The sequence below is a fragment of the Gadus chalcogrammus genome, chromosome 2 (genome assembly GCF_026213295.1).
Source record: "Gadus chalcogrammus isolate NIFS_2021 chromosome 2, NIFS_Gcha_1.0, whole genome shotgun sequence".
NCBI classification, from domain to species: domain Eukaryota; kingdom Metazoa; phylum Chordata; class Actinopteri; order Gadiformes; family Gadidae; genus Gadus; species Gadus chalcogrammus.
Genome location: NC_079413.1, coordinates 5,404,305 through 5,430,444, shown reverse-complemented (window position 1 = coordinate 5,430,444; position 26,140 = coordinate 5,404,305). Strand labels below are relative to the sequence as shown.

Here is a 26,140-nt window from a genome sequence, read left to right as displayed (position 1 = left end):
GTTTGTTTTATTGTTAACTAAGGGTACATGTACAATGAAATGCAATACACAGCTTACGACTACATCAGAAGCTCCCCCAACGGTTGACGCTGTTGGAGGGACACCAGAACATTTGGACTGCCAAAATGTGCTGCCAATGGGAGGTCCACTCGGCAATACAATTAAGGTTTCCACACAACCTGTAGACTCAACCACACCTACCTCGCTGTGACTGGGCACAGACTGAATGGGCGAGGCCTCCTGTATTCTGATTCCTCAACTTGCTTACAGCATCCTGGCTCTCAAAGAGACACACATCTCTCTTTGTGCTCCATCCCATGTCCATCCTGCCAAAAAAAAACGAGAGAGCGGCGACACGTCGCTGTCTAGATCTCCGCTGTACCGCCTGGAGAGTTTACACATTCAACCGGGCGATGACTTGGAAAGGACCGCCCCCCAGCAGGAAGTACACTCCTTATATGGACCCAGGCGGGGGCGGGCGTGTGTTTTAGGTCACAATTTTCCAAAAAGCCCCCCATCCAGACCAACTGAAGCAGTTGACTGCATCCCCGTGGCGACCACACCACCATGGAAGGTTCAAGCAGGCTGGGACAAACGGTGGACCCCCGTTTCCGCCACCCTACATGAACTCTTTGACTACAACCCCTAGAACGGTGCCTCTATTAAGGCCCAATCCCATTTCTACCCCTTACCCCTCCCCCTTGTTTTGAAGGGGTAAGGGGTAGAAGTGGGATTAGGCCTAAGGCCCAATCCCACTTCTACCCCTTACGCCTTCCCCTTACCCCTTCAAAACAAGAGGGAGGGGTAAGGGGAAGGGGTAAGGAGTAGAAATGGGATTGGGCCTAAATCTTGTCCATACATTTTCTTTAAGACCTGACCAGAGGTGGGGGCTGGTGTGGAAGACCGCCCGGAGCCATCATCCTCATTATCAGTTCAGGACATCTGGGTGTTTTTTCTTTGTTGTGTGGACGGTTTCAAGCAGTCTCCCTGTAGCTTCTTACCTGTGACCTGTTAGACACCACCACGGTTGTCAGGACGATGTTTGAGGGGGGGTCTGGTTCTGGCCTATGGTTTCTCATGGACTCCTCAGAACCTCCTCATTTTCTGGGTATCCTCTTTTTTTTATACAGACTCTATTCTTCCCTCTCAACGGTTCATTTTCCCCCCTGCCGAAATAATTTGTATTTATGTTTAATAAAAACACAGTATGACGACCCACACGTGGTGGTTATTATCACTATGTTCCTCTCTCCCAGCTCTCGCGCCTCATCCTGTTGCTTCATAATAATAATAATAACCCGTAATGGTAATCAAAAGACTAGGCGTAGGTGCTGGTCGACGCTGAATGGTGGTTGAGATTAAACAGTTTACACGGGAGCCACTCTGTTGTGGTTATGTTAGCAACTGCACAAAATGGCAAGGCCCTTTTAAAAACACACTGACTCACTCTCTCTCACCCTCTGTTTCGCCATTTTTTCAAAAAGAGCTGGCTGAACTGGTGCAACCGAAGGAGGAAATGGACGTTTGGAAATCTAAGAGCATTTCAAAATGTGTCTAAAGCAGAGGAGCAGGAAAGATTAGTCGTGTACATTGAGCAGAAGGTCAGGTGACCTGACCTTCAGCCAATCAGGTAATCTGTAAGGACTGATAAGTGTGAGATGAAACGGATGCTTTATTACTCAGGTTAGTCAACATTACGTGTTGTCCGACATCGAGTAATACTGTACCGTTACCTGAAAATGATGGGGTTAGGTTACAGGTCAAATTCCCCGAAGCGCTAGTAAAACTTGTTCATTCTTTCTCTGAAACACTTACACACACAGCCTCGTACCACAGGAAGTGGTAAAGCAGCACGCTGTATTGGAAGCTAAAGTTAAACATGGCATTGTGGTCACATGCTACGCAGTGTAGTGTATATCCCATCCATCACCAACACACACATAAACACAGACAAGCAGCAAAATCATGAAACACGTGTAGCAAAACGATGTTATCCATGTTAGCCCTGTCATTTTTTGAGTTAGTGTGGCATGTTAGCAGTACAAGCCCTGCTGTTGTTAGCAATATTAGCTTTGTTAGCTATGATAGACACGTTACCCATTCAACTCGTTATAAGGAATTTCTAAAATGACCCAGGTCCACCTCAACCAGCCCCTAGGCCCCCGAGAACACGCTCCTCCACGCTGTATATGTGTGATTTATTTTGAATAGAAAAAAACAATAATTCTCCTGGAGAAAAGTCTTCTGGTGCAGTTTATTTAAAAACCTTTAAAAAACAGTTTTTATATTTTAATCACAACACTGCAGCCCCCCCACACACACACACACACCACTCCACCACTCAACCCCCGCCTACAGGTTGGTCCCAGGCCCCTCCTCATCAGGGGGTCGGAGGTCAACATGGAGCTCGGTGACGGTGGCCCGGCGCTGTAGCTCTCCGCTGCTCTGCGCTAGTGAACCCAGGTCGTCCGCCGCAGACACCGGCCAAGCCCGCCCCGAACCAGCAGAACCTGGAGGTCACAAGGTCAAAGGTTATTCATGTCTAATGGGGGACGGGGCGGTTGGTTTATAATTATAATTATATAATATATCTGCGCTTCCGATTGTAGGCGAATAACAGATAACAGTTTCCGGGGGAAGACTTCCTCCTCCGTACAACGGTCATTGTACAGCCCCACAAGCAACTTGAGATGCAAGAACAAGTTTATTATATGTGACCTATGATACCCCCAGGTGTGAGTACGCTCAGCCGTTACAAGCCGTTTTGGAAAACTGCCTCTTCTTGCATCACAAGTGGGCGTGTCCACCTAGCTGTGCGCTGGATAGATCAGTCTACCAGCCTAGCAAGTGGACTGCAGCAGACGTCCATCCGTCATACATCTAGTTGGACACGCCCACTAGTGATGTCACGGCTTGTAACAGCTGATCACACTCACGCACGGGGGTATAACGCGTCACCTTTAAGACGGACCTACAGGTCGAGTAGGGACATTGGGGTTTGAACCCAGAGTCTTCTTCGGGCCGAGAGTGTTTAGCCGATGGGTCGGGACTCACCGATGCGACGGCGGCCTGCCCTGGTGCTCTGTGGGCGGGTCGGAGCTCCGGAGCCGGGTCCCGGGGCGGTACAGGACATCTGGGACTTGGAACGCTGAACTCGGCCGTCTCCACTTTTACTCATGCCTGTGGTCGTCATAGCAGCAAGGTCACATGAAGACAAAAATCCCAACTTTCTATAGGAGCCTAACAAGAACCATACAGGCTGTAAAAACATTCAGGCAATATACGCACATACACTAGTATACATCTGTGGGTACCAGACACAGTCCACATAAGCCTGAGAAATGAGGAGCACAAACACAATGATGGTCATATGAAAAATGAGTCTGAATGATCTTAATGGGTACATGGACTTATTAGGTCCTTGTCTTTCTGAGGACCTGGACTTTCTGCGCACCTGGTCTTATACGGGGGGCTGTTTGCATGGGTACCAGACGCTGTCCTCAAAAAGATAATGAACCCAAACCCTGGGTTACTCCCTTCCCGTCACTGTTGCAACATGCTCACTTCTCCTTTCTGTTCAGTAATGGTCTCTTTCCCCCCCAAGACTGACCTCAACCGGAACACACACACAAACACACTCTCGCAACCTCCCCCTTACTCCCAACATGCATTGCTCCCAACACTGAGGTTAATCAAAGTCATTCAGCAGACGCTTTTTTTCTCAAGCTGCTTCCAGTCAATTCAGATCCATGTTATGAAGGAGCCGGTAGGGGTTGGACAGTACAGGGACGGGTCATTAAGGAGCAGGTAGGGGTTAGACAGTACAGAGACAGGTCATTAAGGAGCATGTAGGGGTTGGACAGTACAGAGACAGGTCATTCAGGAGCATGTAGGGGTTGGACAGTACAGAGACAGGTCCTTAAGGAGCAGGTAGGGGTATGGCAGTACAGAGACAGGTCATTCAGGAGCATGTAGGGGTTGGACAGTACAGAGACAGGTCCTTAAGGAGCAGGTAGGGTATGGCAGTACAGAGACAGGTCATTCAGGAGCATGTAGGGGTTGGACAGTACAGAGACCGGTCCTTAAGGAGCCGGTTGGGGTTGGACAGTACAGACACAGGTCAGGAAGCAGCAGTTAGCGGCTAGGGGGTAATCCTGCTCAAGGATGCATTCAGGGAGACTGTGGACGTTCCGAACCTTAGACCCTTTTAGCTGGGAGTGAACACCCTCACGTTCAGCGAACACTATCCTGTTCGCTAAACGTATTTCAGAGTTAGATGACAGATGATTGCGATGCGGTATGGTGGTTAGTTAAGTTAATGGTGTTCATATGACGGATGGTTGTCGGACTGTTGATGTCACACATGACCCAGAGGCCGTCCGGACTGGGACACCAATGTGACCGTCCTCGTAACGTCCGGACTATAAATAAAGCTGTTGAGGAGGACGTACTCTCTCTGGGCGAGAGGCTGGGCAGGTGTTGGTCCGTGGTCCGGGGGCCCTTGGCGGTGAGGCGACCCTTGTAGATCTGTCCGGCCAATCCTAGGATATCCTCCTCTCCCTGACCAATCCCAAACGCACACAGACACACACATCACCGACTGGGGTAGCCAATCACAGCTGCGATCGGCCACATTCTGTTGAACATGTTTGTGCGTGGGCAGAATGTAACTCACCTCACCCACCTAAACTCCCCACCACCCAGTAATGGCTATTAACTACTTTAACATTTTTTCATATATATAAACAGTATACTGTTAAGTTGTCTATACCGCCCCACCTGTAGTTTGAGCTCGGCGGGGTGCACGGGCAGGGCCTCCGTCTCCGCCTGGTAGAAGTGCCTGAGGTGCTGGAAGCGGGCGGAGCGCCGGATGGGCTGGGTGACGGTGTGGTGACCCCCGCAGGGGCGGGACATGGTGACGTAGCCGTAGTCCCCGATCCCAGGGACGCGCCCACTGGGCGCAGGTAAAGGGGAGCGCGTCAGCACAAGGACAGGTCATGTAGGAGCAGGTGTGGGTTAGACAGTACAGTTACAGCTCTTTAAGGACCTGATAGGGGTTGGATTGTACAGTGGCAGGTCGTTAAGTAGCAGGTAAGGGTTTGACAGTACAGAGACAGGTCTTTAAGTACCAGGTAGGGGTTAGACAGTACAGAGACAGGTCTTTAAGTACCAGGTAGGGGTTAGACAGTACAGAGACAGGTCTTTAAGTACCAGGTAGTGGTTTACAGTACATTGACAGGTCTTTAAGGTACAGATAAGGGTTATATAGTACAGTTACAGGTCTTTAAGTAGCAGGTAGGGGTTAGACAGTACCTACAGTAGCTACTTAATTATATACATTATTGTTTCAAATGTGGTGGTGCTTTTTGTATGAAGTAGTGTTGTGGTGGGCTCTGCTGCCCCCCACTGGTTAGGGGAGGTACAGCACCCAGGGGTTTACGATAAAGTGAGCGAGAGAGCAAAAATGGAGCGAGAGAGGGTGACAGACAGAGATACAGAGAAAAAGAGGGCAGTCAAACATGTGCAGTGGAGTGTGTGGTGGGCGCACTTGGACTCACGGTGCAGTCATATCCACTGGGCGCGAGCACGAGATGCAGTGGAACCTGGCCACCAGCTGTCTGGAACATGAATAATATAAACAATAAATGAGTATGTACAGCATGTAGTATATTAAGGAACACAACTATGAAACAAAGAGGGAAAACGTGTTCATGCACGGCTAACACTGGCTACAATTGGTCGAGCATTCATCAGTAATTCCTCAGACGATGTGTCGACAATTGCTCCCCCATGATGCCTATCCTTTTTGTTTTACCACCAAGCTACTATCAAGACCAACAGTTTCAAGTCTTGGGAGCACTTAGATGAAACAGCAGGTCCTCTTAGTATGGATCTACAGAAGCTCGTACCTTGTGAGGCCAGCGGCGTTGTCTTCGTGTTCGGGAGACTTGATCTTCTTGCGGATGTTCTTCCAGCGGTCCTCCAGCTGCTTCTTCATCGAGTCAAGCTCCATCCGGTTGAGCTGTGGGACGGAACCAGCGCAGACCGGTACGGGGCGGTGCAGAGAGCCAAAACAAGGAAGGATCAGCACAGACCACTGCTGACCAGTATTGTGGTATGGATGGATGGATGGATGGATGGATGGATGGATGGATGGATGGATGGATGGATGGATGGATGGATGGATGGATGGATGGATGGATGGATGGATGGATGGATGGATGGATGGATGGATGGATGGATGGATGGATGGATGGATGGATGGATGGATGGATGGATGGATGGATGGATGGATGGATGGATGGATGGATGGATGGATGGATGGATGGATGGATGGATGGATGGATGGATGGATGGATGGATGGATGGATGGATGGATGGATGGATGGATGGATGGATGGATGGATGGATGGATGGATAGATACTTTATGTACTTTGGCTTGACATGAAAACACAGCAGGTTGACTAAAAGCCAACCCAAAGCTTGTAGTGTTGAATGTGGGTGTAGACAGCATATATGGTTTGGTGTATTAGTATGTACTGTATGATGTGTGTCTATGTGTAATGTTGGTACATATTTGAGTTTAGCGTGTACCTTGCCCTCCATCTCGCTGGAGAGGCGGTCCATGACCTTGTGCCAGTCCTGCTCCTGACCCGTGACCTTGGAGAGGAGGTTGTGGAACATGGTGCTCAGCTGCTCCGTCGCCGCGTCCAGCTGCACCAGGCTCACCTTGCTCTCCAACGCACACTTATCTGCCTTCTGGAGAGAGGGAGAGAGAGAGAGAGAGAGAGAGAGAGAGAGAGAGAGAGAGAGAGAGAGAGAGAGAGAGAGAGAGTCAGATTGACTGAATGTAACTCAGACAGTCTATATGTCACTCAGATAGACTGAGTTTAAGGGTGTTTTACATCCTCCCCCGGGGGCCGCGACTCACGATCTGGATCTCCGTCTCCAGCAGCTGCTTGTCCGCCTTCTGCTCCTCCAGCACCTTCATGGACTTGTACAGTTTCTGCGAGAACCAGCATGACATCCTTACTGATGACATCCTCACTGACGCTGGCCACAACTAGCATCATGACCAGTGTTTTTTTGCAACACTGTGTGACAGCGTCTGATAAGTGGCTGAACAGTGGACAGACGATATTCCCTTTTACCTGGAGGTGTGTTTGTTTCTCGTCGTGGTTCTCCAGCAGGTGTTGCGTTGTTTGGCGAAGCCTGTCAAACTCCGCCTGGAGCTGGGTGATCTTATTCTGAATGGCGCTCTGACACACACACACACACACACACACACACACACACACACACACACACAAGCACACACAGTCACACACGAAGACCCGTGATGAGTGGAGATGCTGGCGGAGAGGAAGGTGTGTATGGTGATGAGGGCGTTCGACTCCCAACCGAAAAGGTCCTGGGTTTGATTCCCTTGTTGACCTCAAGATGCCCTAACCCCTTCCTCTGTACCGAAAATCAATATCTGTTGCTTAGGACTAAGTTGTCTACTCTAATGCATGACTAAATAGGACCATCTACTATGGCATGGTTCCTGAGCTCCTCCAGTTCTACTCCAGTACTACTTTAGCTCTATTCCATTTCTACTCCAGTTGTACTCTAGTTCTACTCCAGTTGTACTCCAGTTGTACTCTAGTTCCAAGGTGTAGCTCTGTGTGACTGGAGCGCCCCCAGGTGGTCGCTACTACCTCTGAATCGCTGCTCTGTTGCTGCTGTCTCATCAGGTTGCTGAACGCTTCATGGAGCTTCTCCAGGGGTTGGGACAGACTGCTCAGCATCCTGTCACTCTGGCCCTCCCTGTCCTTCTCTCCCTGGGTGTCTCTCTCTCCCTGGGGGTCTCTCTCACTCTCTCCCTGGGTGTCTCTCTCTCCCCGGGGGTCTCTCTCTCTCTGGGTGTCTCTCTCTCTCTGTACCTGGGAGCCTCTCTCTCTCTCTCCCCGGGTGTCTCTCTCTCCCTGGTTGTCCCTCTCTCCCTGGGTGTCTCTCTCTCCCTGGGTGTCTCTCTCTCCCTGGGTGTCTCTCTCTCTCTGGGTGTCACTCTCTCTCTCTCCCAGGGTGTCTCTCTCTCCCTGGGTGTCACTCTCTCTCTCTCCCTGGGTGTCTCTCTCTCTCTGGGTGTCTCTCTCTCTCTGGGAGTTCCTCTCTCTCTCTCTCTGGGTGTCTCTCTCTCTCTGGGAGTCCCTATCTCTCTCTCTCTGGGTGTCTCTCTCTCTCTGGGAGTCCCTCTCTCTCTCTCTCTGGGTGTCTCTCTCTCTCTGGGAGTCCCTCTCTCTCTCTCTCTGGGTGTCTCTCTCTCTCTGGGAGTCCCTATCTCTCTCTCTCTGGGTGTCTCTCTCTCTCTGGGTGTCCCTCTCTCGCTCTCTCTGGGTGTCTCTCTCTCTCTGGGTGTCCCTCTCTCTCTGGGTCTCCCTCTCTCTCTCTCCCTGGGTGTCTCTTTCTCTCTGGGTGTCTCTCTCTCTCTGGGTGACCCTTTCTCTCTCTCCCTTGGTGTCTCTCTTTCCCTCGGTGTCTCTCTCTCCCGGGGTGTCTCTCTCTCCCTGTTCTCTCTCCTGGGGGCTTTGGCAGGGCAGAGACGTGGAGGAAAGTCCCACCATGTCCTCTAGGGTGCAGCGCAGATTGTCCAGCTGCGGGTCAAAGGTCAGAGCTAGGGTAACATGAAGCTGAAGGTTTAGGCAAAGCAAGCGGAATCACTACACTGTACATTTAATTCAAATAACATAAACAAACATATCTTCAAAAGTAGATCGGTCTGACCTGGTCCTGGAGGTGTGGATCCGCCTCCCCCTGACCTTTGACCTGCCTCACTTCCTCTTCAAGCTTTAGCACTACTTCCCTAGACAGGACCACAGACCAGGCCCGGCTCACACATTAACAGTCCCCACGACGACACCAAAACATCGACACACTCACATACGGTACTTACTGTCTCTACCAAGAGACTAAACATCAACACACCCACACACTACCAGTCCTCACGAAGACACTAAGATAGTAACAGAAACACCCTGCACATGCTTTTTTGAGTTTGAGTTGAGTTCATCATTAACCTTTCTTTTCTTGGGTAGCTGTTTCTCGTTACCTGAGATGTGTGATCTCGGCATTGACTTCCTGGCTGGCTTGGGCAAGCTCCCTGTCAGGCACTCGCTCTCTCGCCTCTCTTGCCTCTCTCGCCTCCTTTAGCTCCCTCGTCTCTCTCTTCACTTCCGACACTATGATCTCTCTCCTCTCTTCTTGTCTTTCGCTCGGGGTCGTGACCTTTTGCTCGACGAGGAGATCGGGTTTTGGATGAGAACATCGTCAGCGCGTTGGTCAGCCTGCCTAAATTCAGGGACTGCTTGTGTCTGCTTGTGTGCCTGTTAGTGTTTATGTGAGTGTGTGCGTGTGATTTTTTTGTGTAGGAAAAGGGTCCTGTGTGTGTCTCTCACCTTCTCCATGTCGCTGGCCAGGCCCTCCACCTGGGATCTCAGGTGTTTCATCTGCTCCAACAGGTCTTCTGCTGGATCTTGGGACCCTGCTTGGGACCCTGCTTACCACACCATCATACCAGTCAACCAACACCACCACCAAGCATACACCACGACCAGACCACACAACACACACCATCACCACACCACAACCGCACCACCCAACACACACCACCCAACACATACACACCACCCAACACACACCACAACCGCACCACCCAACACACACCACAACCGCACCACCCAACACCATCCAACCCACACACATCACCACCGCCACCAAACATACACGACCCAACACACACCACCACACACCACCACACACCACCCGACACAAACCACGACACCAACACCCCTCAACACACACCACCAAACCCACGCACACCACCACGATACCACCATCGTAAAGGATAACAAACACAATTATTAATAAGAAACCCTAACCTTAAAGGTTCTGAAGTTATAACCATTCCTTTTCCCTCTGTGGAACGCTCAAATGTCGATCTTAACCAACGTTGACACCACTTCTACAGTGGATGTGTTTTATGTTCAGCTCTTAGACGCCGAGACCATAAAGGCTACTGAAACCGGGCGGCCATCGTTATTACCCGCCGCCCCGCCGGCGTGCTTAGCGAGGTCATCGAGCCTTGCCAGCTCCGCCTCCAGGGTCTCCACGCGCTCCTCCAGGTCGCCATGGCGATCGCTGAGCCGGCCCACCACCCTCAGAGCCTCCAGCGTCTCGGGGAAGCCCACCGCCGCACTACCCCCCGGGACCTGGCCGCTAGGGGGCGGTGGTTGGGGCGGCAGGGTCGGTGGGGGGCTGGGGGAAGGCGGGAGGCCCGGGCCCGCGGGGCTGGGGGGGTCCGTCACGGGGCCCTTCGCCCCGGCGGAGAGTTCCTGCAACCGATTCTGGAAGTCATAAAACATTTTTAAAAATATTTATTTTTAAAATGTTACGCTTTATTACAGAGTGGAAGGTATGGTAGATCAAGGGGAGGACATGCTGGATGCTCTCGGGTCGCTGCGTTCAGGACTGAGCCTATATGGTATGTGCAGTACCCGGTCTAGCCACCGGGGCGCCAGAATAATCATTATTCTATTTGTATCTTTCCCGCCTATCCAATGGATACCAACTCGTAGTTTGTCTGGAGCACAGTGTGGAGTGTGGCGATGTTGTGTTGCCTAAACGAGGTCCTCAGTACTAACTCTCCACGGGAACATCTCAAGGTCCTGATAACAAGAAAAGAGTCCCCACAACGCGACCAACCAGAGTGTGTACGTTTGGACCGGTGCTTTCCAAACAAGGGCCAGTGGGCGCAGCGTCAGTGAGTCACTGTGTGTAACCGGGTCTCTCACTGTGTGGAGGTCTTCTCGCTCGGAGAGCAGTGCTGACTGCAGGACCTCCCACGTCACCGTGTTCTCCAGCACCACTGGGCTGGGGCACCGCTCCACCCTCTCCTCCAGAGACCTCTACAAACCACAAATAACAAGGATACATCACGTAAACAAGCCGTAAACCACCCATGAATAACTGCAGCCTCTCCATGGACAATTTTAAGTTTTTTACTTTTAAGAAGCATTTAAAACAAACAGCATGTTTACAAAAGGTGATTTTGTACCAAATGCAATCACTCTAATAGGATTATAGAGTGACATAAGCCCTGATGAGCTGCTGTTATGTAGCAAAACCCTTCTATGTCACGGTATATGCGATGTGTGCCTGTATGTAGGGTACAGTCTGTTACTGTTTCGGAGGGGACAGCGTTCTAATCCATCAACAGACAACACCATGTTGTGTTTCACAACATGAAGCTGCGGCAGTCCAGAGATCTGTGTGGACCTGGTTGAACAATCAGTTGATTTGGTTGTCATGGTGGGATGATCACTGACCGTTGCGGTCTCCAGTTGTTCCACACGGTGGCAGCACTCCTCCAACGTCGTGGCGTGGTCCTCCTGAAGGGCCGAGTTCACCTGGGCCCAACACACAACACGGTAGCAGCCATCAAAGGGTTACGCTACCTGTGATGGGCTGCTGAGTGTTTAGCATAGACGACCCAGCCAGAAGCAGCCGAATTAACCGTGTGTTTGTAGAAGAACCCGAATCCTGTTATGTTGTTATTGGCCCTTGTTTTAATAAGCGACTTTCGAACTGTAAATCTTTGGACAGTAATTACAAGTATGGTTCGGTTTTGTGGTGGTTACGGCAGAGTTTTGTGAGATTACGGTACTGTTTGGTGTGATTACGGTAGGGTTTGGTGTTGTTATGGCAGCGTTTAGTGGTGTTCATATAGGGTTTGTTGTGGTTACGGTAGGGTTAGGTATGTTTAAGGCAAAGCTAAAGTAAAGTAAATTGAAAAGGAATTTCTATACATCCTCCTTGGACCTAGAGATGCCTCCCTCCCTCTCTAATTTAAAGGTGTTAAGATAGTTTGCATTTGCATTGCCACCGTAGCCACGAAGCATGATACTGAGGCCAATCGAATGACTTCTTTGTTGTGTTGATTTCTTTAACTGTCTGGCAGCCTTTGTAGACATGTCCACTATAGTGTGTGAATTGGACATGGCCAATGGCCAATACTAAGCCATGGCCGATACTAAACCTTCAACGATGGTCGCTCCCCCTCACCTTTGTTTCCTTTGTATTAACTACCCATGCTGTGAACGTTTCCCGATAAGAATCTTGTACACCCATTGTCTCTTTGAAAATAGGCCTGGTAACTTTTCAGCCTGTATCTTCCCATGATCATGCTCTAAAATTAAATCAAATATTTTGCTGTCCGAAGCGACACCATTACCATTTATCAGTTTTACAATATGTGGACACAGTGGTCAAGTCAGTTGTACTTTTGAACTTTATATTGGGTCTTCTATCCATCATTTTATTTTGCGCTGTAAATTACCGTTTTTATCCAGCAACCCTGGTCAAACTTGTTTTGTTTATTAAATGTGCTCGATGAATATATTATCAATATAAATGTAACATATATTACACGTGAGTTGATTCCAGGATGCAATATAGAGGTGGGGGTCTGGTGGGGGGGTATAGAGGAGATAACAGACCTTCTCCAGGGCAGTGTGCTGCTCCTCCACCTTCTCCTTCAGCTGGTCTCTGGACTCCTTCAGCTCCTGGATCTCCAGCAAGAGGTCCTGGACCAGCGAGAAAGACTGGAAACACAGACACGGGTTAATAACACACACACTCACACACAAAGACCAACACATACTTATATATATTTATTCATACACACACACACACACACACATATATTTTTATTTACACACACAAACACACACACACACACACACACACACACACACACACACACACACACACACACAGACACACACACACACACACACACACACATATATATATTTATAAACACACACACACACACACACAGGACGCACAGGACAGTCCTGGATGCTCTGATCCCCAACAACCGGTACCTTCCCATGGCCCTTTACCCTTTGACCCCTGAATGTGTGTGTGCGCCTAGCACTCCAAGCTGGTGCACACTGGGTCGTGCTAGAGGTTTGGGTCTGAGGTCAAAGGTCAGATAAATTATAAGCAGCCATTGGCAGCTGAGTTTCTCACTTTCAGGTGACTTTGTTGACGTTTCCTCTGATGAGTCAAGTATTTACCTTGCAGGGAGGGGGTCTGAATTAACATTCAGTGTTTGTGTGTGTGTGTGTGTGTGTTTGTGTGTTAACCTTTCAAGCAGGTGTTTGCAGTGTGTCGGAATGCGCCATGGCCTGCATTGATGCATCACTGCCCCCCCTCTACACACATACCCACACACACAACCCATACCCTGCACACACACATACACACAAAACACCCACCCACACCCTCATATTTCACACGCATATCACACACACACACACACACACACACACACACACACACACACACACACACACACACACACACACACACACACACACACACACACACACACACACACACACACACACACACACAAACACACATAGACAAGACTCCTCCGCCAGCAATGTAATCTCTTACTGAACGTTAATCAGTAACCAGCTCACATGAAGTAATGTAGGTCCCCACGATGCTCCTCCGGGACGCTTCAACCAATCCCAGTCGTCCCAGCAACCACGCAGGCATGCCATTGGTCTAAATACCTGCACGTCTAATGCATGGACCCATCTAATGTACGTTCACATCTAATGTAAGGGCATGTCATTCAGTTGACTGTCCCCAACGCCACGCATCCTAAAGATGACGTCATCTCGGTAGGAAGGGGACCCTAACGCCAACCCTGGATGAGATGAGCACAAAGTGTGTTGAGTGTATGTGTGTGTGCGCTGATGTTTGGGCGTCATGCCAACCCGCAAGGCCTTGGGGTTGTCTTGGTTGCTATGGTTATCCGGAGGAAGGCCTCTACATCAAACACAGCTCTGATGGATTAGCTCAGGATGCTACGCAGGAAGCATTGCGATGCATTCGGTATACGCAGGCACGCTGCTAAATACACTGAGATTAGCAGCTCTGGCTAACACCCCTGGTTACTCTATTCAGCTCCTAGCATCCTAGCTAAAATCCTGCATCCTCTATTCAGTTCCGAAGTGTCCTAACACCCTGCATACTTTATTCAGCTCCTAGCATCCTAGCAGACCCCTGCGTCTTCTATTGATGTCTTCGTATCCTAGCTCACCCTAGTTACTCTGCTTAGTTCCTAGCGTCCAATGCCTGGTTAATCTTTAGCAGTTCTGTTGTTGAAAAAAGTTAGCTATTACCGATTACAGACCTCAACTCTTCCCAGGCAGGTATTCCATTTCTATTTAGACATTTAGGAGTGACAGTTCATCAAAGAGCAGGTAGGGGTAGACAGTACCAAGACAGGTCATTAAGGAGCAGGCAGGGGTTAGACAGTACTGAGGCCGGTCATTAAGGAGCAGGTAGGGGTTAGACATTACAGAGACAGGTTATTATAAGATAGGGGACAGGGGACTATTGAGACACTGGCTACAGGTATGCTGTGGTCATTGGGGTTAGACTATTATGTCCCCCTAAAGAAGGTGTGTAGTTAAGGTGTTCCACTCCCATTCAAAATGTTCTGGGTTCAAATCCCAATGTCCACAGTTCAGCTGTCCTGTTCACACACGGAAAACGATGTCAACCATGCAAGGGAAAAGCTCCTTAACATCATGTAATATTGATATTAGGGTGGAGAGAGGTCAGGGGAGGTCGGGAGGGTGTAGGCTAAGCGAGGGGGGTGGAGGGGTGGTTGGAGTCCATCACGCAGGCCATGAATGATTCAGGTGGGCCCCGCTCTTCACCTGAAACCTGGGAACCTTTTCATGTCATGACAACAGAGACCTCTCAGCAGGGGGCATAAACACCTCTCAACCATTGAGTCAGAGAGACCGCCAGCGAGAGGTAGAGAGAGAGAGAGACAGAGAAAGAGACAGAGAGAGAGGGCGGCAACAGAGTTTGGCCATCTAAGCAACCTCACAACAACAGCTGAGTCTCCAAGGTTTCCCGCTAACAATCACACAGGGTTGGAAACAAGGAAGAGCTTAAATCTTTGATCTTTATCTTACCCTTTACCAGCCAATCAGCCCCCTGGCCCACCAGCTCTCTGACCACCCCCACCCCCCACCTAGACGTCAAGACCATCCCTCTAGTACCCCAACAGCCCTCTTTAACCCCCCCCCCCCCCCCACCCCCCACCCCCCACCCAGACCTCTAGATCACCCACATCCCAGCCCTCTAGCCCCCAGCAGCCCTCTATAACCCCCCCCCCCCACCCAGACCTCTAGATCACCCCCATCCCAGCCATCTAGTCCCCCACCAGCCCTCTATTACTCCCCCCACCCAGACCTCTAGATCATCCGCATACCAGCCCTCTAGTCCCCCACCCAAGCCTCTAGAAAAACCACATCCCCGCCATCTGGTCCCCCACCAGACCTTCTACACCCCCCTAGCTCTCTAGACCACCGTAGCCATCTAGTCCCCCACCCAGACCCATAACACTACAGGGTTAGGGATCCTCACTGGTGTAGAAAGCACTTTAATCTGCCAGGGTTGGGTTTGATTCCAACAGGCCGAGCAGGGTATTAACACAAAAAAAAAGAGATAAGACTTGATTTTTCAGCCAATCAAGGTGCTCTTGACCTGGTTTGACATCGCTGTCGCCGTGGTTACGGGAGGTGCGACAAGAGTGTGTGGGGCGGGGGGGGGGGGGGGGGTGATGATGGGATAAGGAGCCAGACAGGAACCTGAACATGGAACACGAACATGGACAGGTCATCTGAGAAGTCAGGGAGGTGCCCTGCTGCCATTGTCCTTTGAGCTGTCATCACAGACACACACACACACACGCACACACACACACACACACACACACACACACACACACAGCTCCACTGGCAGCAGGGATACACACACACTCACTCATACCCGCCCCATGCGGCCTAACGGCGAAAAGTGCACAAGGATAGAAATGACATGTTTCTTTAGCAGCTCTTGTGTCACACACACACACACACACACACACACACACACACACACACACACACACACACACACACACACACACACACACACACACACACACACACACACACACACACAAACAAACAAACAATTCAGGTGATGAAGGGAAAACTACTGACATAATTATACATGAGCCACAAGGCCTGGACACACCTGGGCCTCCCACTTAATTGTTCTCTGACGTCAGACCGCCATTATCTCACACCTCAGATACTTGTCTCTCATGAGTCATGACACTAGACCGGTTTGGTGGGGTAGGGTGGGGGGGGGGGTCTAACCTTGGAAACCCCGTCCTCGTTGGTCTGGATATGGCGGCGGAGCTGCATCAGCTGCCACATGTCGTTCACCGGCGTGGCGGAGGCGGAGCTCCGGTCCAACAGCTCGGTACTGGAGGGGAGGTTTTCCACAAGGGCGATCTGCGTCTCGATACGGCGCAGCTTGTCCTCCAGGTCCTGGTACCCGGGAGCGGACTGGTTCTGCTCCTGGGGGGGAGCCGTCAAGGTCTTGCCCACACATTCCTCCTCTCTGGTCCAATTGATGGTTACGGTTTGGATTTTCAGGTGGTCCAGAATCGCGTGGAGAAGAGTGTGTAGCGCATTGAAGTTGACCACCCCGATGTCCGGTGTACCGATAGATAAGTCTACCAATTTATGTAAACTAATATCCCCCGACATGGTTATATTATTTATAGATAGTGGTTCAATTATGAAACATGATACAATTGTTGGCTGAACACAACGTACGGTTCAGAGGACAGCTGACCCGAGGAAACCCATAAAGTCGATAAAAAACATGTCCAATGTCGAGACGATTAAAGGTAGGCGTACCGGTGTTTTTCGATGGAGTCGACTCTGTTCAAATTAAAACACGACACGCATCCGAAACGCGTTATTTTGTGTGGACAGTCACCGTTGTCTCCGCTGCATTGAATTGTTCAGAGTCTTCGTCTTCATATCGTCGTCCACGGCGACCGTGGAACCCGGCTGGTCAAACCAAAGCAAGCCCTGTCCGTCTCCCGCTCTCTAGTCCCTCTGCTCTGGGATCTCATCCCACGTGTTGACTCTGCAGCGTCCGCGGTCGCTAGGCAACGAGAGGCAAGGGTTCTACACCAAATGCTCCCATTTCATTCCCCCCCATCAGTTGGTACCAGGGAAGAAGCAGATCGATTTTTCTAGGACAATCTTATCATATACCATGAGTTTTTAATCATGAACTATTTTACATTCTTACTTTTACATATGCCCACTTCATGTCAAGGTTTAAAAAAGTGAGTTGACATTTAAGAAATAACATCACTTCATCCTTAATAATAATCCAAACATTTTGATTATAAAAACCAGCAAGCCAGAAAATCATAGTTTCTTTAAGTACTAGATTCAAGTAAAAAATATCATTCAGATACATGAAGGTTCATTTCCCTCAACATCCAAGTCACTTACAAACAAACAAACACTAAGGGCCTAATGCCATCCCATAATATCTGTTGTCCAAATGAACAGCAAACAGACAAGTAATCCTCTGAAAAAAAACAGCAGCTCCTCATGCACAATGCATTCTGGTAAAGAAATATTGCGTTTCAGTTTGTCATCAGGGACAAATTCCCACCTATTGTATGCATGGCTGTTTATTGGCCAATAAAATGTGAATAAACATGAATAGAATGAAATAAAGTGACATAATATATTGAGGGGAATATCTTGGATGACTGAGGTTTAAATGACCCGTTACCTAACACAACGTTGTGCCGTCTCATATATAAACCCGTAGCCTTCCTGCAGTGAAGTTAAGGCTTCTTCCGAAGAAATAAGCAGACATTTTGAATGTCTGGATGAATCAGCAAATCCCACAGCTCAGAGTTGGACTTTATCAGTAAACCATGAAATGTCTCCTTTTATAGCAACTTTTTCAGTTACGCCCTGCTCCTCCTTCTCCTCCTGCTGCTCCTCCTCCTGGCATGAGTCAGATGCTGTCGTAGTCCAAGTCGCGGCGCTTGGCCACCACCCCCCACTCGGCCAGAAAGAAGGAGAGCGTCCCCATGAAGCCGGTGACAACCAGGAGCAGCAGCTGCCAGGGGAGCTGCAGCACGTTGCTGTAGGAGAAGGCGATGGCTGCCATGATGGACTGGGGAGGGACACACACGACTGGGATTACTATTTTTAACCACTTCTATTATTACTATTACTAACCATGACTTACCATCACTCACTATTATTACTATTACTAACCATTACAAACTATTATTACTATTACTAACCACGCCTAACCATCACTCACTATTATTGGTATTACTAACCATTACCAACTATTATTACTATTACTAACCATGACTAACCATCACTCACCATTATTAGTGTTGCGCACGCTCAACTGCTAGTTGTAATTAACAGGGGTAATTGTTCAATGGAAAGTGTAGTACACTATGCATGCAAATCAATAATGAAATAGCTTTTACTGTTATTCAGGGCTGAAAAGTACCCCGCATTTAAAATGCAAGGCAACTACTATATGTTAGTTGAAAATAATAATCATCATTGAGATTAAACATCTCTTCCAGTTTCCTGGCCAAGACAGGCAGCAGTAGCCTACAGTCACACATAGCATACACACAAAACACAGGAAAAATCATAAGGGCGAGTGTCGACGCGGTGTGTGTGCGTGCGTGTGTGCGCGTGCGTGCGTGTTCTTACCTGCGCGCGTGTCGATGGCGGAGCTGTAAGGGCGAGTGTTGCTGCGGTGTGTGTGTATGTGTGTGTTTGTGCGCTTCTGTGTATGTGTCGCTGCCTTTGTCTTGACGTGCGATGTGCGAGCGCGTGCGTGCGTGTGTGTTTCCGTGTATGTTTGTGCGCATTGTGCGGTGTGTGTGTGTTTGTGTGTGTGCATGTGCGCGTTGTGTGTATGCGTGCTTGCAGTGTATGTATACGTTCACGCGTGATGTGTGTGTGTGTTTGTGCACTGCAGGCTGCTTGGAACATGCGCGGCACATGAGTAACTTTGAGTAACTGGTGCTCCAGGACTGCTATTATAGTAGTAAGATTACTAACCATGACTTACCATCACTCACTATTATTACTATTACCAACCATTACCAACTGTTATTACTATTACTAACCACGACCATTGCTATGACCATCCACTACTTAGCATTACTAACTCATTTTTATTATTACTAACCATTACTAACCCATGATTTACCCTTACAAACTATTGTTACGATTGCTAACCATTACTAATTGTATTAACATTACGGACACTTACTAGCTATTATTACTCACTCACATTCTTATAACTATCCATTTCTTACCCTTACTAACTATTTACTACTACTAATAATTACTAACCAGGACTAGCTAGACTAGAGTGATGCTTTAGTGGAAGGCTATAGCTGCCATGACGGACTGAAGAGAGAGGGAGACACAGCTTTACTATTACTAACCAGTAGTAGCAGTAATACCAGGAGAGCTGCATCTCTCAGTGAGTGAGTGAATCAGTGAGTGAGTGAGTGAGTGAGTGAGTGAGTGAGTGAGTGAGTGAGTGAGTGAGTGAGTGAGTGAGTGAGTGAGTGAGTGAGTGAGTGAGTGAGTGAGTGAGTGAGTGAGTGAGTGAGTGAGTGAGTGAGTGAGTGAGTGAGTGAGTGAGTGAGTGAGTGAGTGAGTGAGTGAGTGAGTGAGTGAGTGAGTATACCTGTATGAAATAGAAGACTGCGAAGGCTGGGGCGCTGTCCTCCTTGTACAGGAAGGCTATCATGCTAAGCAGCTGAGTGTTGAAGCAGCTGTCTCCTAAACCTAGTAGGAAGCTGCAGAACAGAGCCACACCCACACTGACCACACACACACACACACACACACACACACACACACACACACACACACACACACACACACACACACACACACACACACACACACACCACTCTCATTACTGTCACTCTACTGTCACAATACCCAAATGCATCACATCAGATTTAGTTCTAAGTCGACAGCTAATCTGTACTACTTGTATCGGTACACTTGAATTACTGTTATTTCTTATGCTGCACAGTTGGAGACGGCTGTCAGTCAAGCATTACATGGCAAGGAATGGCTTCCACCTGGGTTGATGTAGGCCTACAGGACTGGGTGTGATGTGGTCTGTTTAGGACCCTAGTGTCCTGGTACCTTGGTCTGATGTAGGACACTAGTGGTCTCTATCGGACTCTAGCAGACTACCTAAATGAGGGGATGTAGAAAACTAGTGGTCTATGTAGGACTCTAGAAGACTACCAACCTAAGGTGATGTAGGACACTAGAGGTCTCTGTAGGACTCTGAGGGGACCCACCTGGGGTGATATAGGACTTAAGAGGACCACCTACTTGGGGGTCATGTAGGCCTGCAGGTCGGTGCCCTCCTCCGGGGCCTGAGGGGCGTCTGGGGCTATGTTGAGGAAGATGAGGTAGAAGGCCAGGTAGTGTATCAGCAGCCCCAGCAGCACCACAGGGTTCCTGCCCAGGCGGTTATTGTTCAGAATGCCAAACACGCCCCCTCCTGGACGCACCGTGACCACGCAGGGTCAACAGGGAGACAATGCAGAAGTACAGTCAGAAATACAGATATTAAATATTGTTGTTGTTGTCTACTATATTGGTACTCTATTGTTTTGCGTTTATTTTCACGCGTATATATATCATATTCCGTTTCCTCTCCGGCAATAGAAGGCTCGATTACCTGCATTTTGAACTTGTTGAGATTCATCTGTCATGATTTCTAATCCTATTCTTGGTGTTTCATACCATAGCTCCATCTGTTATGAGGGGGTAGGATGAAGCTTCCTTCTTTCATCCCTCCATAAATAGGCAAACACTTCTATCCTTCACTGACGATCCCATATCATGGATTCAACACTTCTATCACTGAGCCACTCCACCTCAACATCTATCATACAACGACCTGTAACTTCATCGACCCAACCACCCTCAATGCTTACGTACCTTACCCCTCTCACCTCCAGCCTAACCTTAACCCTAACAACCCAGTGGTCTCTCCTACCTACAAGGATCTCTCCTACCGACCAGGATCTCTCCTACCGACCAGGATCTCCCCTACCTACCAGTGTCTCCCCTACCTACCAGTATCTCCCCTACCTACCAGTATCTCCCCTGCCTTCCAGTGTCTCTCCTAAATACCAGGATCTCTCCTACATCCGAGGCTCTCCCCTGCCTATGAGTGTCTCCACTACCTACAAGGATCTCCCCTACCTACCAGTGTCTCTCCTACCTACCAGGATCTCCGCTACCTACCAGGATCTCCCCTACCTACCAGTGTCTCTCCTACTAACCAGGATCTCTTCTTCCTACCAGGACCGGTCCTACCTACCCAGGATCTCTCCAACTCCGATAAGGAGGCCTGACATTCCGATCAGGCCTTTAGCGTTGTGTCCGAAGCGTGTCATGGCACCGATGCAGGTTCCGTACACGCCGCTATAGAATGTCAGCTCCAGACCTGAGGGCCGGAGAACCCAAACCATTACATCACCGTTTCCCACCTGATGTTAAAGTCTCTATCTCACTTTCTTCTTCACCCATTCTAGGTCCAATCTCCAAAGGCGAATTCAATAGCGCAAGTCAGTTTCACCAGGTCAAGTCAGTTTCACCAGGTCAAGTCAGCTTCACCGGGTCAAATCAGTTTCACCAGATAAAGTCGGTCTCACCAGATAAAGTCGGTCTCACCAGATAAAGTCGGTCTCACCAGATAAAGTCGGCCTCACCAGATAAAGTCGGTCTCACGAGGTAAACTTTCAGGTACACTACTCACCTGTGTACATGATGGGCAGACTTAGTAGCATCATCTCCTTGCTAACGGACAGCTTACAGGCCTTCACTGGAACGAGACAACACAAATGTTAATAACCGCAGCGTGGGGTCAGAGGTCAGAGTGCGACACTGAGGAGCCGAGGAGTAGGTGAGAGGAGACGAGCAGGAGGTAGGAGGTAGGAGACTTACCAAAGGCGTCCAGAGCCTGAGTGCAGAGAGATCTCCTAGGAGGACTGAGGAGGAAAGACAAAACAGGGTCAGGGAACGTGACCTTTCACCTTTAACAAGCTGAACTGTAATCATCACATCAAGATCTTTAACTCAATAATAATAACTGTCATTTAGGCTGCGGTCACTCACCCGGAGACGGACGCGCTGGTGGACTCGGTATGAAGGGGGGCTTCGGAGGTCTCCGAGGGAGTGGGCTCAGACGGGTCCGGCTTGCGGATGAGGAAGAAGAGGAAGCAGCCGATCAGACTGATGACGGTGAGGGCGATGAAGACCGTCTGCCGGTCCTTCTCTGAGAGACCAGACGGTGAACCATGAGCCAGGGACCAACATACAGTAGATACATACATTACATACATACATACATACATACATACATACATACATACATACATACATACATACATACATACATACATACATACATACATACATACAAGTACATATCTATTATATCCATACACACTACATCCAAAGCATGGGTGTATCTATACAATGGGAACATGTATATAATGGTATTTATGTGTGCACAATACTACAATAACCTTTGTATAGAAGTGTCCTAAATGGCATCCATTATAATCATTGACCCGGGGTTTATACCTGGGCTGGTACACAGCCGTCTGTAAAGTGCCAAGTCTCATCTATACATGTTACAGGTGATGTGAATGCATCCCACTTTTGATAGTGTAACAGTTCCTAGAAAACATCTTCATCGAGGAAGATTAGAATCTATGGTAAATAAAATACATTTTAATGTTTATCTGAGCATGAAGTTGCCAAAAATACAAATCTTACACAATTAAAAATTGCGCCAAACAAAACGCTTGTCTACCGGTTTTTATGGATTAAAACTCATCTTGGCATCTATCCATCTCACAACTGTGAATCAAGGTGAAGTTATAGATTCACACCCATGGAACGAAGCCCTCAAACTATCCCTATTTGTCATTCATTTAGAAGTCAGTTTGGTTCTAGTGAGTTCAGATCTTATTCAAAGGAGGTAAGTGGTTAGGGCCTCCCTACTGTGGGGGGAGAGTCAGACATCCTACCGCCACACACTCTACCGGCCCCCGTAATAGGTGAGAATGATGAATTTAGCATTCAAGGGTACCTGAAATGTGATCGTGTCCTTGCCAGGCCAAGTAGATGTAAAGGTTCCCAAAAAGCAAGCTGGAGAAAGAGGAGAAATGCAGGTCAACTTTCTGTTTCGGGAGGACTACTTCCTGTTCCATACGGACTAATAAAGGATGCATGCCAGGAAGCAACGAATCAAGCACTCGCCTGAACTGCTGCAGAGCCCAGAAAAGTCCGCTGTTGCGCCCGATCGTGGTGTCAGTGGAGTTTATTGCCAGCACGTTCCCCTCGGCGGTCCACAGCACTAGGGACGCACAAACCCAAACACAGCCAATCTAAATGAACAGCCCCACAAAACCAACAAACCAAATCCAGATTAACAACACTAGGGCCTAAAACCAACACAGCCCACCAGGATGAATTCTGGGAGCCGGTGGGGCTGGTTCTGGAGGTTCTACTGCGGTTACCTGCGGCTCCGAAGCCGACCAACACAGAGGCTGTGTAGAAGCTCCAGACTCGGGGCTGGATGAACATGGCGATGTACGCACTGGGGACCACATGGGGAGAACATCAACAACCACTGAACTGATAATACACTTACGTGGTGAGTCCGATACTACTGTTTTACAGTCCAACAATATCAAACACGACTTTCCTCATTGAAATCTGCAGTGTGAGTGAGTGAGTGAGTGAGTGAGTGAGTGAGTGAGTGAGTGAGTGAGTGAGTGAGTGAGTGAGTGAGTGAGTGAGTGAGTGAGTGAGTGAGTGAGTGAGTGTGCATGCAAGTGTTTATTATTATTGTAGTAACATTACAACTTCTTTAAATGGCAATCTTTTTTTAATCTTCAAAATAGCATGGTGAGCACACTCTGTGTACCTGTACAGCAGCCCGCCGAAGAACATGGAGAGCTGAGGGCCGACCACGGCCACCACCGACGGAGCCACCAGGTTGGAGGCCGAGAAGACACCGTAGATGATGGACATGCTGGTGAAAGGGACCAGAGCAACATAGCACCCTTCATTTACCAAGGGTTTTACATGACAAGAATCACGTTTAAAATCATCGAAACACAGTAGAAGCCAATAGGGTCATAAGAAAAATGTCAGTAAAAAAAGTACTCTTTGATAATTAAATTTTTATAGCCATTAACAGTCTCAAAGGGCTTAACAGGCCAAATATTTATGACACCCCCCTTTACCTAAGCCCCCAATGATCAAGCTAATGAAGCTTCTGCCATCACAACTTGTATTGGCCTAGGCCTATATTTAAAGTATTGAGGAAGCCTTGGGGGTTGTTCTACTAATGTAGTGGAGGATAAAACTAAAAAGTGCTACACCATTCTTGGTTCAAACCCTGGGAACAGTAAGGCCGATATCTGCAATGCAGACCCACTGTAGTAGAAGTGCAACAGAGGAATACTTTAATCACCATTCTGGTTCATAGAATGAATAGTCATTGTTCGGTTTTCGGGTAAATGTGATTCAACGGAAAAGATGCATAAAATATATAATGTATATTATCAATGTATAACCTTGTATATCCACTCGCGGTGAAGTTGTTCAAACTCTTGATAACAGTTTGCTGAAAAGGAAATGGAAAATCACCTGACACATCACCCCAACATGTACAATCCACTCATACTCAAAGTCTTGCATCACGGTCACAACAGTGTACATTTTCATCACTTTATATTTGTTGTAGTTTTGCTGTGAACAGTTCTGTGGGCTACCTCTATGTTTCCACATGTTTGGAAGGCAGTGAACATGAGCATAAAGCCGAAGCCCAGGATCACTATGTTTGACAGAGCTTTCCCCTCCGGAGTCATGATGCACAATTCAAAATTCCTCGATTGATTGAATACAGGAGATGTAGGCTACAAGCTTCACACCTCGTCTGCAAAGAAATGAGCACACAAGCAAACAATTAAAGCGTGAGGGTGTACCCACAGTTTAGAGTTTCGACGTTAAAACATAAGATATCTCTCTTAAATAAAGATCAGAGAGCTAATAGTTCAGACGTGGAGTACTCACCGGCGTAAAATCAGGACGTTCAAGTAAACACTGGTCTGGTGTGTGTAAAGTTACTGCCCGTTTAATGCCATTGCCATTATAGCAACGTCATGCGTTATATGTTACTTACTAAAGAACAGGACGAGGTTTTTCCAAATGCTTAAATAAGATTATCCCAGTTTTTGTTGTGGTCCCAGCATTATGACTGTACACGGTGTCATGTATACATGTGAGTTTAGTCAGCTGATTAAAAAAGGAACCAAATCCGCAAAATAAACCACTATTGCAAACAGCGTTGTAGGCCTACTTCTGTTAAATAGATCTACATATCACAGCAGAATTGGCTCTCTATATACTCTGACTTACACCAGAGTGATAGATATAACAGAATTCTTTGCGACACTTTGGACCATTGGACTCCGTTGTACGCTTTTTCCCGCATACTTCCGGGGTATGCAGCCTCGCATAATTCCAAACATCCATTCTACGGCGTGGACATCATTCATTTCCATTGCTGGCTGGCTGCCGAGTAACTTCTTAGGTTAATATGTGTTCCTGAATCCTCGGACGCCAGCCTTCCGAGATGCAAACCAGCCCGAAAACAAACAACACAACTTTACATTGTATTGCCCGCACAGCAAGACCATGCAATGTAACAACGGTGACTGTTCAGTGGACAGTCACCGTCGTTTCCGCTGCATTGACTTGTTCAGAGTCTTCATATCGTCGTCCAAGGCGACCGTGAAACCCGGCTGGTCAAACCCAAGCAAACCCTGTCCGTCTCCCGCCTTCTAGTCCCTTTGCTCTTCACTCTCAGTCGCATCCCACGTGTTGACGTGGTGACGCTGCATCCCACGTGCAGCGTCCGCGGTCGTTATAGCAACGAGAAGCAAGGGTTCTACACCAAATGCTACCATTTCATTCCCCTCTTCATCAGTTGGTATCAGGGAAGAAACAGATCGATTTTCTTTTCTAGAACAATGTTATAATAAGCCGTGAGTTTTTAATCATGAACTAATTTTAGATTCTTACT

The 26,140-nt window shown here is 48.4% G+C and overlaps 2 protein-coding genes across 2 annotated transcripts; both read right to left on the bottom strand.

The window, feature by feature from the left end:
- Nucleotides 1-2,223: 2,223 nt before the first annotated feature.
- On the bottom strand, nucleotides 2,224-17,038 carry LOC130404163 (uncharacterized protein C16orf96 homolog). Its single transcript, XM_056608801.1, has 15 exons — nucleotides 16,285-17,038; nucleotides 12,538-12,642; nucleotides 11,368-11,448; nucleotides 10,834-10,947; nucleotides 10,086-10,386; nucleotides 9,439-9,536; nucleotides 7,153-7,260; nucleotides 6,933-7,007; nucleotides 6,596-6,760; nucleotides 5,910-6,022; nucleotides 5,559-5,618; nucleotides 4,780-4,954; nucleotides 4,452-4,560; nucleotides 3,055-3,180; nucleotides 2,224-2,510 (listed from the first exon to the last, which is right to left on the bottom strand). Exons 1-15 carry the CDS (start codon nucleotides 16,678-16,680, stop codon nucleotides 2,353-2,355), a joined length of 2,184 nt encoding a protein of 727 aa, XP_056464776.1. The 5' UTR covers nucleotides 16,681-17,038; the 3' UTR covers nucleotides 2,224-2,352.
- A 148-nt stretch (nucleotides 17,039-17,186) lies between these two features.
- LOC130370915 (UNC93-like protein MFSD11) lies at nucleotides 17,187-25,924 on the bottom strand. The gene is made up of 14 exons (XM_056576479.1): nucleotides 25,129-25,924; nucleotides 24,828-24,991; nucleotides 24,630-24,679; nucleotides 23,975-24,082; nucleotides 23,565-23,644; nucleotides 23,305-23,401; nucleotides 23,135-23,193; nucleotides 22,153-22,312; nucleotides 21,982-22,025; nucleotides 21,794-21,859; nucleotides 21,356-21,481; nucleotides 20,356-20,527; nucleotides 19,688-19,823; nucleotides 17,187-18,127 (listed from the first exon to the last, which is right to left on the bottom strand). Exons 2-14 carry the CDS (start codon nucleotides 24,921-24,923, stop codon nucleotides 17,966-17,968), a joined length of 1,356 nt encoding a protein of 451 aa, XP_056432454.1. The 5' UTR covers nucleotides 24,924-24,991; nucleotides 25,129-25,924; the 3' UTR covers nucleotides 17,187-17,965.
- Nucleotides 25,925-26,140: the final 216 nt, after the last annotated feature.